Genomic DNA, 16,731 nt, shown 5'->3' on the forward strand with positions numbered 1-16,731 from the left:
AAAGGGATAAAGATGTCATCAGAGAGGTAAATTTTGGTAATTAAAAGCTTGAATAAAGATAAGTGCCAATGATGACAATGTCTATATGGACATGTAACCAGGGTGTAACAAAGGATGACAGATATTCTAGAATTAATGAATACCAAAATTACAAACAAAATTTTTTGTAAATAATAAGGATTCTCTTTCATCACGGGTACATAATAAGGATTCTCTTCAGTCAGAGTATCTGTTCTATTATCATGCACACAAAAAGAGAATTTGAAAAAAATATGTAATAATCCCGAAGGTCCCCATTTAATAAAATGGGCCACCTGTTTTCAAACTAGGAACTCCTTTCTTTGTTTCCTCCTTCCTTCCCCCTTCATCACCTCCTTCTTTCCTTCCTTCTTTCCTTCCTTCCTTCCTTCCATCCTTCCTTCCTTCTTTTATTCTTTCCTCTCTTGTTCATATTCTTATATTTTATAAACATGTTAAGTACATGCCATGTGTACATGCCTTGACCTCCAGGGGTTTACAATCTAGTGAGGACACAGACATATAAACACACAATTATAGTCAAGTATAAAGCATTTTTATAGAGTTATGGACTAGGTCCCATGAGAGGAAACTCTTAATTATCTCCCTAGAGAAGTCAAGTAAGCCTTTCCTGAGGAATCTATGTTTGAGCCAAGTTTTGAAATATGAGTAAGAAAGTCGTCAGTCAGAAAAGGGATAGGATGGAAGGCCTTGTACCAGGAGAGAATAGTATGTAAACAGATACAGGCTCTGATCAGTCATGTTGTATAAAGCATACTATGCAAGTTTGGTCTGCCTCCGTCATGGAATACCAATAGAGGAGATATGATAGATGATGGGAAAGTACTGGATGGAGGGCAAATCACAGGGGCTTTTTATACTAGGCTCAAGAGTTTGGACATCATGAAGATTCTTTGGACCTCTAACAAAAGTTCAAGCAGAGAACTAACATGATCAAGTTTGAATTGTAAAATGATAATTCTTGATGCCAAGTAGACTGTATTTCCAAAGAAGGTGAGACTGGAGGTTGGAGATATGAGATGATAATGTTGAAAAAATAATGACAGACACAAATTAATTTATGAATTAAATCAGTTACACCCAGGACCAACATAATTTTAGGAACAGGATAGGGATTTGACAAAGTGATTCTAAGTTTATTTTTAAATACAAGTGTGTGAAACAAAAACTATAAAGAGAATTATTGAGGGAGGGTAACTTGGAGGTTGGAAATTATACTGCAAAGTTAAACTAGTTTAAGAATGACTTATTGGCAATTGAATAGATCAACGGCTCATTGGAACAAATCAGTTATCCCAGAAAGAATGTGTAGCTATGAATTTGAGTTATAGAAGTCCTTTTATAATGGGGTTGACAATTCAAACAATTGGGAAGAAAATAAATGGTTTCTGGTTGAGGAAAACAGATTAAGACACGATATGTGGGCATTTTGTCTCTCCTAAGACTCCAGCACAATGAAAGAAACCAAGTGAAAAAAAGAACGCATCTATAAAACAGAAGGGAACAAGAACAAGGAACTCTTATGGAGATGAGAAAATTCTCAAAATTTTTACAAGATTCAAAATGAAAGGGAGTGGGGTGAGGGATAACACACAGAGAGAAAATCAGACCCTGCAATATGCTACAAAAGGGTCTGCAAAAGAAGTAAGAACCAGTCTGTATTGTGAACTGTGGAAACATTTGGATTTAGAGTCAGAAGGCTTAAGGCAGAACATAACTGAGCAGTAGTGCTGAACACAGTAAGGGTGCTGAATTTAAGGTCAGTATGACAACTGCACAAATCATTACTTATAACCCACCTCTCACACCCTGCACATACATACATACATGGAATTTGGGCAGTTTCATGTATCCCCAGGTAAAACTCTTCATCTTTTCACTGAGGAAATTAAACCCATATTTGGGGTAAGATACAGTTTCACTAGATGCTGGAAGGAATGGAGACAAGTCATCAAATATCTGTGAGCAAATGAATTCTATATCCAGACAAGCTGTTGTTAAAGGAGTAAGAGAGAAAGATATCTTACACATGTCCCGACTTTCCTAACCATACCCCTCCACGAAAAAGCTATAAACTGAGGTTAAGTGTGGCTACTGTAAGATGTGTTAAAAGGAGCAACAATTCTGATGACTCTGCAGCAGGTCTAGAGACAAATAAGTCCTTCTTAAAACAGGTGGGTGGATTCTGGAGAAGAAAGCCTTTACATGAGTATGTGGTGGAGATGATGCTAGGAGCACCGAAGAATCCAGTGCCTACCATTATTCTGCACAGAGCCAATATTGATAAGTGATTTTTGGTGATAAGAAAAATCAAATGTATACCAAAAAAGCATATTACTTTTAAGGGTCTTTCCACATAGAGCAGTTTATATAATTCTTATAATGATTCTGATACTTAAGTATTTTCAACACTTCAGGTGGTCTGGCAAGTATCTTGATGCACTATTATCTGAATTGATGAAGCCTTGTAACGCATATGTGGTTCTGGAAAGTGCCCAACTAGTATCTGAAATCATGCCATTTTCCAATAGATCAAATCTTACTCAAATGTTTCTTGGTTGCTAGCAATTTTGCCAACACTTGTTTATTTTTTAAGTATCTTTTGGGGAGGTTGCAATAGTAATATGTTTTTCTCACTTACTGGGTTTCTTCAAATGGCAGAATGTGTGGTTTACTCACTAAGATTTATAGCTGTGTTTTATGGCTTCATACCCAAAATCATGTACTTAGTGATTTCTTTCAGAAGGCATTTGCCAAGACAGTGACCCAGCACGATTTTTTCTTCCAGAGCAACTCTGACACAAATCCACTCAAATAAATTAACATTTTTAACTTGACTAGCTCATCTGGTCAGTGTATCAAGATGATGTGCCAATGCATGAGGTAATTCTTATGGCTACTACTAAAAAACTGTGAAGAAACTTTGTTTTCATCTTAATGGCTTTTTCAGAAGCCAGCTTTCCTTCTCTTGTCTTTCCTATTGGCTTCTCTTGGAAAATGGTGCAATGAGCTGGTTTGCACACCACCTTTCTAAACTAAATGGTGAGTAGAGGCTGGGGATGTTGAGAAAGATATCATGAAAGTAATTTAAATATAATGGCCTCTATCACATTTTATTTTACCACATATTTATATTACCACTAATCTTATTATTACATTTTTATTTTATTTGTTTTATAAACAAAGGTTTAGGGAAATTACTTACATAAGTCAGTGTTTTACTGCTGGTTTATCTTCCATTTGGGGTGTGTGTGTGTGTGTGTGTGTGTGTGTGTGTGAGATTGGCTTCCCTTTGTTTTCACTTTTTAAAATTGTACTTTTTCAGTCCTGAAGTAAAGGGTATTATGGAATTTTACACATACAATGTACTTTAGAGGTCATTTGCTCCAACTCCTTTCTTTTAGTTGAAAAGCTAAGGCAAATTTTTGGAAACTGATTAACGCCAAGTCTACTAACTAGAACTCCAGTTCCCTGGTTTCACATTATGCATTTCTCCAATAAGTATTTTTTTTAAGTTCTTACATTGCAAAAACTGTTGTTCAGTGGTTTATAAATTTTATGTTAACCTTGTTATTTATCTCTAAGATTGGCAAAATAATCGCTCAAAGTTTTGAAAAAATATATTGTGTACCTAGCAGCTTAATGTTCCATGCAAATATATCTATGTCCAAATTTTAAAGGTTTTACCATACCACAAACACTACAATCTTTAATATTTTAGGCCAAAAAATTGGTTGAGATGCCAAACATTAATTATCACTTGTCAATTTAAGAAAGTTCATGAATGTGAAACCAAGAATATTGGAGTCAATTTTTTTTCTCACAGAACTTATAGAAAATAGAAGACATAATAATGCATAATATCATATAGGGCATACTTAAAAATATATTCACAAGAGACCACCAAAATATATTATGCATTTTATACATGCCTCAGGGATAGTTTAATAATATTTGATTAACTGAGGATTTAATACAAGAATTCTTTCTGGATGATATATCTGAATGGACTGGAAATATATGTGATATTCTTATTTGGTAATTTCAAAGCTGTTCATTAGCTATGTACTGACTATGTAATAATATAATTACTATATATAATATCAGCAAGATACTGTCTAGGAAAACAATTTACAGAGTATATAAAATGAGTTTAAACATCCTCTACTTTGTTTGCTTTTATAATTTAGTCACTAGAGCTTGTACACTGAAGTGGTCTTTTCTGTTTTAAAAATGTTCACCACTTAGATGAATTTTAAAATACAAATTAATGAGATGAAGTCTCCAAAGTAAAATATCTTCTTACAAAGATTAAGTACATTTCTCCACTCCATTGTATGGTCTTTTTTTGCCCTTCAAAAAGCACGAATCCATGTGATTGGTTTCATATGCTTAGGAAATGAACTGATAACAAAAACAAGAATAATTTTACTATTTGTAGCTCAAAATGTAGAGACAACTAAATTTGTACATATTGGAGTGTGTAACGTATTACAAATCTGGTGAGACCACAGCTACACAAAAGAGAAGAGTGAGCAAATGATTGACATGAAACTGTAAAGATATAAATGAGACTATTATTAGTGCTATGTTATTTCTAACATGAATTATTCCCCAGTCCTCTCCAAAAACCATACTGTTATGGAAATATCATTTGAAATTCAGTCACAAGAGCTACAAAATTCACTGAATACCGCCAATGTGGTTATTAGTTTGATTTTTCACCCTCTTTCTCTACACACACACACACACACACACACACACACATTTATGTAGCCACTTATGATTGTTTAATTGAATATCATTTTTACTGTGTACTATATAATAAAAAGAGAATGTTAACTTTTTATTTAAAAAATAAAATTTTCATTTTGAATTTTCAAGATTTTTAAAAAGTCTAGAAAAAATGTATTAAATTTCATTAAATCAGTATCTTAGTACTAACTTTATCCTGAAATGAAGTGTATCTAATAAGCATGAAATAGCCTTCCCACAATCATTATTAAAATAAGGTGCAAATATCCATCATAAAATATTTGTTTTTACTTTCCTCAATTAAATATTTCAGTATGTATCGTACATATGTATATATTGTCTACACTTATAGCAATTTGAAGTTTGTTATAGAAGAATAGACAATGATCTTAAATTGTTTAATTTTAATCAATTTCATTTTTTCCATAGTACTAGTCCATCAAACTCACTTCTTAATAGAACCATTTTCAATATTCATTTGTAATTTGATTTTCCCAGTGTGTAAGCTACTTCCTAAAGTAAATTAAGCACATGAGGGGGTTATGCTTGCTCTTTTGTTTTTCTAGGACACAGTCCAATAAATAGATGCTCTGTTATACAACATAGTCCTCACATAAGTTAAAAAGACGTACTCTTTTTTACCTAAGGAATTTTTGAAATGCAAAGATGTAGCTATATTCAGTTAACAAAATGTAACCTATCATAAGCACTTTTGTTTCTGACCTATTCCCAGTCACAGCTGATAATGATTTGAAATTCAAAGGAAAATGAACAAGCTTAGTAGAAGTGCTTTATCTCTGTGAGGTACTCTTTAGCACTGACCCATTTATGAAAATTCACTGTTAGTTGAATAACCTCTGTGGGGGAATAAAGATTTGCTGAGTGTCAACTCTATACCACCAGGCGTTGTGTTTCCCAGTTTTCCAAGTTTATACCTTTTATAGTTTACACTATAACTGTTTCCTATCATTGTTTCCTACCAAAAATCTTCAAAGAATCCATACTACAATTTTACCATTTTTTGTTTCTTTAATAGCTCATGCTCTTTGATTTTTTGCAGACTAGTAAAGCTAAACAAGGAGCAATTTAAAAAAAGAGAGAGAGAAATTTTGCATAAAGATTTACTTTTTTAAATGTTTAGGTATATGCAATTAGGATCTTATATAAAGATATGTATAATTAGAAATAGATGATATACAATACAATGGCAAGTAAGGAAAAAGCCATATTGTCTAAATAATTGTCAAAGCAAAAGATGTGTGACAATTTTTTTACAACAAAAATATCTAAAATTGATTTTTTAAATTTTATACATATATATATGTTTATTAAAGAAATATGTGGACATGACCAAAGTAACACACGCACAAGCACCTATATATTTTAATAGTCATGATTGATAACTAGTACATTCTATTCTGTAAATATATAGTTGTTATGACCACAGCAGAACTGTTTAGTTTTACTGCAGAGTCATGTGATGAGACATATTCTTCTCTGTGCCACTTCAAAAAGAATGCTCAGATAGATTATATTTTTTCTTAAGTTTCAATTTCCCATTTGGGAAGATGAAGTCAGCCTTAAATATCTTTATACTCCTTTCATCTATGGAGAAAGGGGAGGGGGACAGAGGCACAGAGTAGCTATGACACATATGTCCTTCAGGAAATCAGATTTTGCACCAGATGGTAATTTTCACATGTAACCGAGAAAAGAAAACCACTTTACCCACTAAAGGTGGGTGAAGGCAGGCCAGCTCTCTCTGTCTCAAAATTCCAGGGAGGAAAGTTTTTTTGAGAAGCCAAACTGGAAAGACTATAAAGGGGGAAAAAAAGGAAAGAAAAGAATTAGGTAAGTACCTAGGAAATGAAGATTCTTTTTCAATTTGAGGTGTTTTTGAGGAAATAAAAAATTTTATTATTTTTGAATATTTGGGGTAAAGCTAGTGTAGAAGTTAACAATTTTGAAGAAAAAATAATCAAATAATTATAGTAATTTGATATTGCCAACCATATCCAAGAACACAAGCAATAGGCTTGTATTACATGTGTTACAGGGTTTTTTTTAAATTTCATTTTTATATTAATTCATATTTTACTGTACTTTACAAAAGTATCTGTCCACAATGGTTGGGAAGAGAGTTGGTTTTCCCCATAGACTGAGCAGCTAATTATTTAGATTCCTGGAGGAGAAAAAAGTTTAGATTAATATCAAAAATTGGTAGAGATTTGTTTTTAATAAAAGACATGCCTTCTTTTGATACTAGGAAAAGGCCAGTAAGAAAAGCTGCAGATATGTTTGTTTGAAGTTAGAAGGGGTCAGAGTCAAGAGGATCCAAACATAAGAATGTGTTTCCTCTGAAAAAGGTAAAATCTTCATCTGAAACTGAGTAGGATAGTCATGAGCTTTGGGGAAGTAGGAAGAGAGGAAAAAATATAGGATGAGTGGTGTTAGGAATAAGGAAATGAATAGACCATAGACAAAGGTCTCAAATAAGGTTGCTTTTTAAAAATAATTTTTTTTAGTAGCCACAATCTAGTTTCCTCTCCAGTAATCTTCAGTAGCTCAGGTATAGAAAGTAGCTGTTTTAATTAGTCAGCAGTTGACATTTTGCAAAGAAAAGGTAATGGAAGAATACAGAGTCCTCTAATAAATGGAGATGTGCTGAGGGTGGAGATTGAGAGCTTGTTCTATGTAGAAATGAGAGAAAGTTATGAGGGGAATAGCCAAATGGAATGAATGGAATGAGCACTGAAGAGAAGCCTTTTTTTTTTTTTTTAATACAGCTGGACAAATACTTGCCTGAAAGCAGCAAAGGCAAGTGAGGTAAATGAGAGGAAAATGAGGCTGCTGCCATCAGAACCCAAGGCTTATGAAGTACAAAAGAATTGAACCAACTCTGAGAAAGCTACCAGGGAAGCTGAGGCTTTGAGAGAGGGTGAGGGAGACTCCTCCATTTCAGGAAAAGCAGAGGAGAGGAAGAATGTGACGAAGAGGCTGAGGGTATAGGAGAGTTAATTGATGACGAAGGGGCAGTTTGGGAAGGACAAGGGAAAGAAAAATCCAGGAAGATAGCACTTAACAGCATGAGAATTGGACAATAGGTGAGCGAAATTGTGGAGTGAATGATTGTACCTTGACTCTTTACGGAGGCTGAGATGAGAGACCCAGATGGTTGACTTTTCTGAAGGCTGTGGGCCGGCCATTCTGAGTGAGATCCTAGATAGAATAGGGGCTGCAGTCACTGGTCAGTGTTCAAAGAGATTATCAAGAAGAGTGATCTTCTGTCATAGATCAAGTAAAACTTTCAACACTTTGTACCAAAAGCATGGTAAGAGAACCTGGATCATTTTCAAGCTAAGAATTGCAGAAGTTGCAGCAGTGCTCTTAAACATTGGGCTAGTAGACTAAGACTACTACACATTCACTCCTTAGATAACATGGTGGCTGTGAAACAGACTGAGTTGGTAAATGTTTGTTTTCTTATATTCTATGTCAACATGGCATATAGACAGTCCATACAAAAGATAATTGAATTTATGCAGGTGCAGGTTTATAAAGAGAAACAAAAAAGAGAAACAAAGGTACCTAGCCTTGCTTTATACCTTAAAAATAAGAATGTCATTTGTCAGAAGAACTCTTTCTGACCCATTTGATTCATTTAATGTTACTTTGATAAGAATTTTAAATTATATTTGAAGCCTTGAATCACTATTGAGATCATAGAAGATACCTAGACTTTGAGTGATCCCTGTTCATGAAGCCAAAGACTAGGGACAGATCAACGCATGCTATGAAATGTTTTAAACTACTTTCAACAGTTTTTGTGGTTAGGTAAAACATAGTACACCAAATAGTTAAAGAGAGTTAAGGCCCACTGATCATAATCATTCTATTAGATTGAAAAACCTCTGAATCCAGTTTATCAAGGAAGACTATAGACATGTTTTGAAAGAACTCAGCTAATTTATGGATCCTGCCATACAGCACACTTTGGAATTTAACCTTTCAAAAACAGGGTGGAATATACAAAAAAATCATGGTAAACAATTTTGCAAATAGTAGGGTGGAATTGGGGATTCTGAATCAAATTATCTTAGAGCGTTCTTCAGTTTTGGAGAGTTAGTTAGCTATCCTCTCTGGAGTCATTAAACTCCAACTGGGCAGAATTCTAGAACTATAATATTATAAAAAGACTTCAGAGAGAATTTCAGAGAGAAAAACCAGAGCTTTCTTTTCATTGAAGTCAAATGAAAAACACAGTGTTCTGAGCTGGACAAATGCAAAGTACAGTGCCTTCCACTGGCATATTTTGTAGTCTGGTTTTTGATGAAAATAAAATTAAAGAGCTGCTTTAGAAACTTATCCTAATTCTGTGTTTTTGTTTTTGTTTTTTATTCAGTTGACTCTTATAAGTACCACTTAGCAGCATATTGAGAGTGGGTCAGAGCAACCTGTCTTTCTGCTACCCACACTCTGAGCCGTCAAATCAGGTTTCAAGTCAAGTCAGATTACTTGGAAGGTAGAAAATGATAGAGTTATCTTCTTTAAATTCCCTGGTTTAAAACATAAAAACAAAACCTTCATATTGTTAAGATCATAAAAAGTACTTGGGCTATTATTATTAAATCCCTACAACATTTTCATTCATTCATTTAACAATTTATTGAGGGTCATATATGGTGCCATTTTGTGTGGGGGGGGTTGTGTGGAGTAGCTTTAAGATAATTGATTTAGATGGGAATTTATCACTCAAGGATATCTATCTTGTAGATGGGAAAAAAAAACTCAAAAATATTAATCAATGGTATTAGCTGCTTGATCCGAAAGTTGAGTAAAGTCATACTTGGATTTATCCTACAAGCTGCCCTTAGACGATAAAAAGTTGTGGCTATGCATTAATTGGATCAGATTTTTCCTTCTTTGTTTAATGTGTCTATCTATAGATGTATGTGCTCCATAAGGGAATAATTTTCTTATTCTAAATCTTCTGTGAACAAGGTTTTAACAGAGCCTTCAATAGTCTCAGCAACCAATGAGACGATTATACCTACCAGCATGTCTTAATTAATAAGAGCTCAAGAGACAATCAGTTTGGGCCTAAGCACTCCATACATTCAGGTATATATCAAAAGTTAAACTACGTACACTATAATGTTCTTTGGTCAGATAAATAAATTGAGATGGAGATACACTGATTTGACTATTTGAAATTAACCTCTGGTATTGACCAGTGTCAGGGCAGGCAACTTGCTCATGCCTCTTCCAAAGCTGGATTTTGGGATAGCTCCAAAAAGTAAAATTACTTTTGAACACAGAATGTTAAAGACCAAAAAGGGAGACTGCTCCCGAGCATTGTCTATATAGCAGAGTTAGTACATAAATCTAGCGCTACTACTGTATACTATGAGGTTGGAAATAGAAATAAGATAGAGAATAGGTTTAATTCTACAGCTTATCTTGTTACAGTAGGAGTTCAGTAACCACATGGAAGCAAAAGGAGATAAAAAATGTATTCCTACTATGTTATGAAAGGCCTTATATCACCATTAACTTCCTTTATGAAAATGGTGGTTATGCTTCTTTGGAAAATATTTCAGAAATAATAGGATTTTCTTAAAAGAATTGTTGAATTACAGCATGTGCAATCAGTTACTGTAAATAAGCTCTTAAAATCCCACAAAAAGAATCTAATTGCTGACAAAGAAAGTGGAAAAGCCATAAAAGTCATGTATTAAGAACAAGACCTAGTTCTCTATAACATCCCAGCTCTAAAGTCTCATAATTGCATGGTTGCCCACATGCTTATAATTTATAGAATTTGGCAGAGAGTTTCAGATATTGTTTACTTCAGACAATCAGGTTGAAACGTGATTAGTTCCTTGTTTGATCCACAAGCTTGTATTCTGCAACTTTACTCAATTTCACAGCAATGCAACACTTACACAAAAGACATATTGAACCATTTTGTCAGGAAATACTTAGATAAAAATTTATAGGGTTCTAGTACTAAAGAAAAATGTTAAACTCCATGTTGATTTTATTTTCCTACTTTAATAGTAGAAAGCTTTTTAAATTACATTTTATTTTATTACATTTAATGAGAAATTATTGATGACATTTTTGGTATGATTTCTATTTACAAATTTAGTGACCATGAAATATCAGAGGGAATAACATCAAAAGGACTTTTCTGTAGGTTTGCCAAATACAAAACAAAATTAAAAAATAATTTAGAGGCAGGTGACCTGGGTAGCTCAGTCCATTCAGCATCTGCCTTCCGCTCCGAAAGTGATCCCAGACAGAGTCCTGGGATCAAACCCCGCGTTGGGCTCCCTGCTCGGTGGGGAGCCTGCTTCTCCCTCTCCCTCTGTTCATCCCCCCTGTTCATGATTGCTCTCTCTCTAAAATAAATAAAATCTTTTAAAAAATTACTTAGAGGAAAATAAAATTCTCAATTCTTTTAAAAATTAATTGTTCTGTGTATAGCTGTCTGAATATAAAAATAAATCATCTGTTGCCTTTAAAATCTAGGATCCCAATCTTACCTTTAAAAGGAATTCAGAACAGTGTGTACTTTCCCACAAAGAAAGTGGGAACTGCTCACTACTGTGTCAAAAAGGAATGTGGTTTAAAGAAAGAATTAATGCCTAATAGAAATGTATCAAAGTGAAAAATATTTAATTAAAAACAGATTTGGTGATTTTATAAAAGCAAAACCTCAGCTGTCCTGTCATTTTGCCTCTAGATACATTAGTATGTACCTCTTAAGAATTATAGATATTTCCTTACAAAGATATATTTAATAAATCAAAGTGTAAAATTTGTGGGTTTTCTTTTCCATTTCTCAGATAATTTCTCAGTACATGGTGTCCTCATTACTTCAAGAATAGACCATTCTTTGGTAAATTATTCAAATGTGATTCTAAATATTTCAAGGTGTTGTTTCTTTGTGTATTTATGCATATTTATTAATTTTATTAACTCAGTAGCCTTTTAACAATTAGGAAATAAAGTTTATTCTAGAATGTAGGTCTGCTCCCAAGTGTGTTTTGTTATTCTAGAATAGGTAAAATAAAAGCAGAAATATTAGTAGTAGAGAGTGATATAATATATAAGCTGCTAAAGAAAGGGTTCAGGTTCTGGTTTTATTTCTTGTAATAACTGGATGGATGAAAAGTCATAGATATCAAGCTATATGTAAGTTTATACTTCCAAAATTCTGATAGATATTGATTTGTCATAATTTCTGTGCTTTCTGAAATATCTTCCCTGTCATATTGGATTTCATGAAAATATAAACGAGAAAGTTTCACGGGAAAGGGAAATAACAATTTTAATTTTTAAAAAGTGTGGCACAATTGTTTTTCAACCAAATTCAGAGAACTTTTTATCTCAAAGGCCACTATTCATGTTCAATATACACAATAAAAGGAGTACCTACACTCATATAGCTATAAATTCACTGTACTTAAATCTCAATATTATTTTATATTTTGAAATTAATCTGTTTTTGCTAATGATTTTCAGTCTTTGTGGGGTTTTTTTTCAGTCTTTGTGGGTTTTGTTTTTTTTTTGGTACTTCAACAAATCTATTTTTTTTCTTATTTACCTTTTTTTTCAACAAATCTATTAATTTAAGAAGGGATGAGAAACAGAGAAGAAGGTCAAATCTGTTAACTTGTTTTAGAGCAACATTGCTGAAATGTGCAGAAGGACAGTAAATGAAAACTATCGGCAAAACCAATGATCTTTAAAACAGGACCCACGCATTTAATGCAGTTATGTTATCTCTGTTGTTTGTGGAGAACCCACAGTTGGTGGTAGTACTCAAAGGGCAGAGTGCCAGCCTATGTAAAGATCAAGAAATGTCATCTCTGTTTCTATTTGTAAAAGTTCTTCCCATACTTTTTTTATTTGTCTATTTGACAGAGAGAGACATAAAGCAGTAACACAAGCAGGGGGAGTGGGAGAGGGAGAGGCAGGCTTCCCACGGAGCAGGGAGCCCGATGCGGGGCTCGATCCCAGGACCCTGGGACCATGACCTGAGCCGAAGGCAGACGCTTAACAACTGATCCACCCAGGCGCCCCAAGTTCTTCCCATATTTTTATGAAATCAGTAGTTACACTGCATAATGTCAATGTCTACTGACATTGGGAGTATTCTTGACTTTATTTTTTTTAAAGATTTTATTTATTTATTTGAGAGAGAGGGAATGAGAGATAGAGAGCATGAGAGGGAAGCGGGTCAGAGGGAGAAGCAGACTCCCTGCTGAGCAGGGAGCCCGATGCGGGACTCGATCCTGGGACCCCAGGATCATGACCTGAGCCGAAGGCAGTTGCTTAACCAACTGAGGCACCCAGGCGCCCGGGGGGTATTCTTGACTTTAAAGGAAAATGATGATAAGCATTAATAAGAATTGATTTTATGTTTTGGCTGACAGATTTTCCACATGACATATGACCTTGCCAGTGCAGTGGTGAGAATTTTTAACCTCATCGGCATGATGCTGCTGCTATGCCACTGGGATGGCTGTCTTCAGTTCCTAGTCCCACTCCTGCAGGATTTCCCACCAGACTGCTGGGTGTCTCTGAACGAAATGGTTGTAAGTAATTCGTATTCTTTTACACTCTGCATAACCAATGTTTTGCCAAAAAGTTCTAAGTGTTTATGTTCGAATGATCTAATTTCTTCTTTGTAAATGCTTAGAGAAAACTTAATTTTGCTTTCATGGATGTAAAATCAAATGTTGTGTTGTTTTTTCTACAACTACATTTCATTTACATAAAATGTTTCTGGGGACATATATGTTAAGGATCTATTTTGAGGTGTCTTACTCTGTGTATATTGAAGACATATTTTATTTCAAAGCTACATGTACACTCACAGGTACGTATAATCATGTTACAATCATGGTACAACATTCATGGTACAATGTTCTTCCAAAACTGCCTACTGCTTAGAGTAACTCCTTTCTTTCAACTTGATTTCGCATTAACTATGCTTAAGACATGTAATTCTAGGTGGTGTTTAAACATGCAGAGACATGTACATCAGTATAAATGCAATGAGATTTGATGTACATGGTATTTCAGATAGTACTTTTTGCTAGGGAAGACAAAGAAAGCTTCATGGAAAAGGTAAAGACTTTATTTACTTTTAATTTTTAATTTTTTAAATGTGAGTATAGTTGACACATAATGTTACATTAGTTTCAGGTGTACACCTTACCCTGAAAGATATTTAAATATTTAAAATTTGTGAAATATAAGTTTGAAATATATAATTAAGTATATTCATAGCCACATTTAATTTTAAGAACATAAGTTTTAAAAAAGAACATGTGTTTTGATCTATATTGTACAATACTTACAAAGATATTGAAACAATAGTAAACAATGGAAGATAAATTTTATGAGACTCTCACAAAATTTTAATTTTGGCATAAGTCAAATGCCCTCTTTCTTCCCAAAATGTTCCATATTAATTTCTGGGCTTATTATTGTAGAAATGATATGAACATCTTAAGAAGGTATATTTTTTTCTTCTAATAACGAGAGCTCAGGCTTTATATTTTAAGAAAAGAGTTTACATTACATGTTAAGAAGTCTGGTCTTTCTTTTCTTTCTTCTTGCCTACCTATTTTCCTCCCTCCTTCCCACTCTCCCTCTCCCTGCCTTCTTATTCCTTTAACTCCTTACTTTGAGACTTGATATTCACCTGGATCTCTCCTTCATTTCATTCATATCTGCTTAAATGTCGCTGCCTCACTGAAGCCGGTGTGTGACCACTCTAATACAGCACCCAAGTGGTTTATATTTTATCTGAGAAGAATTTAATAACACACACACACACACACACACACACATATTTGTTATTTATATTTCTCTGTGTCCTCTACACAGAATGTCCATTCCATTAAGTCAAAGAATTTGTCTGCTTTGTTCTGTACTCTATGGTAGTGCGTAGAACAGTGCCTGATACAGTAGTTTGTTGTAATCTAGCCACTCTGTTGAAAGTCGTTTGAGAAATATTGTATTTGTGTTTCTGTACCTAAAAATCAAAGCAAGGTGCAGGTCACTTTTTGAATCTATGAAGTCTTCTTAATTATAAATCTGTCTTTTTTACTTATCACTGAAAGAAAAATTGTGAAGACATGATTAAGATATTTTGGCGGGGGTGGGAGGAAGAAAAAGCCACAGCTCTCTATTCTAGCTATGAACTGAGTGTGTAGTATAAAAACACTAACACTACTGCCGAAAGATGATTCATCACCAGCACCAACCACTATTTAAGTTCCCAAATAATTTTTGTTTTAAATTACCTTTAGGTATCTTTCAGAAAAATACGAATTGTCTTTATTTAAAAAGTAAAGGGACTATTTTGGGGTATCCATGAAGTGCATATAGTTGTGTAACTATAATATATGGGAATATACTCCTTAATATATCCAGTGCTAAGCACATTTACTGAAGAAAAATTTTAGTATCTTGATCACTTTTTAAGTATGTCCACGTGTGTTCACTTTGTGTATTTGTATTTAATCTAACATAGTCAAACTTTTATTCTATCCCAATGGTATACAAAATAGCTTTCCTGAATTTGCAGGGTTTTCTTCTTGCATCTTTTTTGAGGGGCAGGTTTATTTATGAAACTGGCTCTTACTTCCTTTCACATTTATTTAACATTACTTTCATGTGTAACTTTAATGTCAAGGGTAGGAAACAGTTAAGTCTATGTTCAACTATGAAGACCAGAAATATATTGTGAGTATTAGTGATATAAAGGTGATAACCATAAAAAAGACAATTTTTGTATCAGTAGAGAATCTCCATGGTGTCATTTGACCTTGAAGGTATCGTTTTCTATCCTAGGTCTATCGAATTCTAGAAAACCTTCCATCACAGCAAAACAAAGCAAAGTGTATTTACACAATAAGGGAGTTATAAAGAAGTAAAAATCCAATATAAGAAAAAAGCACCCTTCATGTATATATCTTGCTTACTATATACAAGCCCTTGTGCTTTGAAACATGCTCTTATTTGGTCCTCATAGCAACAGAATGAGGTGAGCACTGTTATCCCCCATTTTACAGTTCAGAAATCTGAAATTTTTAGAGGTTAGTCTAATTGTTCAATAGCACAGAGGTTAGTAGATTAATAGAACCAAGATTAGTATGCCTGGCTATCCGACTCCGTAATTTCTGTTCTAAACCACATTAGAATATCTTGTGTTGCGCAGATTGTAAAAATTAGTTAAGAACAGTAAAGACAAGAAACAAAACCTGTCATCACAGCACACCGTTTACAATAGAAAGACACTCAAAAATCAGCATTTGAGCTCTGACACTAAAAAGCAGCAAGACGGATATGAGATGTAGATGTAGAAAAACAAATTCAAATTGGGAAGGCAAAAAGTGAGAAGCCAGATCAGGGTAGATGCAGGACATGGTATCAGTCATTCTTAGGTATGTGCTTGACAATTCTATGATGTTTGACATTGATACAAAATAATTGATGGTAAAGATTAGGGTGTTGGGTGAATTCCTTATACCTTCCTTCTGTTTCATATTTTGCATTCTTAAATGATTTATATCCCTAAGTGTTATTTTAAATCCTCCTTAACCATATTTTCATTTATATGTGTATATTTATCTTTTTATATGTATTTTAAATCTTTCTGAAACACATTCACATTTACATCTATATCCTTATCTATATATCGCTAGCTAGTTATCCATATATGTCCTATAATGAGAAATCCAGAGTAATGCTACGACTATATCTGTAACTGGTAATTTGTTCAATATACTTATTCTTAACTGTTTCTAATCTGCAATTCATTCCATAGAAGTAGATATTGACTTGCAAAATCCAACTTAAACAGGGATTAATCTTGCTCTATATTCAATACCTTTTGTATTGAATATTTTATTC

The 16,731-nt window shown here is 33.8% G+C and overlaps 1 protein-coding gene across 1 annotated transcript in view; it reads left to right on the forward strand.

Annotated features, from left to right (window-relative positions):
- HCN1 (hyperpolarization activated cyclic nucleotide gated potassium channel 1) overlaps window positions 1-16,731 on the forward strand; it is a 401,226-nt gene that overhangs the window by 202,642 nt on the left and 181,853 nt on the right. The window contains exon 3 of the mRNA XM_028098094.1: window positions 13,239-13,400. Within this exon, the coding sequence (XP_027953895.1) occupies window positions 13,239-13,400 (162 nt within the window). The remainder of the gene's footprint in view (window positions 1-13,238; window positions 13,401-16,731) is intronic.

This window comes from Eumetopias jubatus, unplaced genomic scaffold, assembly GCF_037043125.1.
Source record: "Eumetopias jubatus isolate StellerSeaLion01/CBP00866 unplaced genomic scaffold, mEumJub1_p1.0 scaffold_5, whole genome shotgun sequence".
NCBI classification, from domain to species: domain Eukaryota; kingdom Metazoa; phylum Chordata; class Mammalia; order Carnivora; family Otariidae; genus Eumetopias; species Eumetopias jubatus.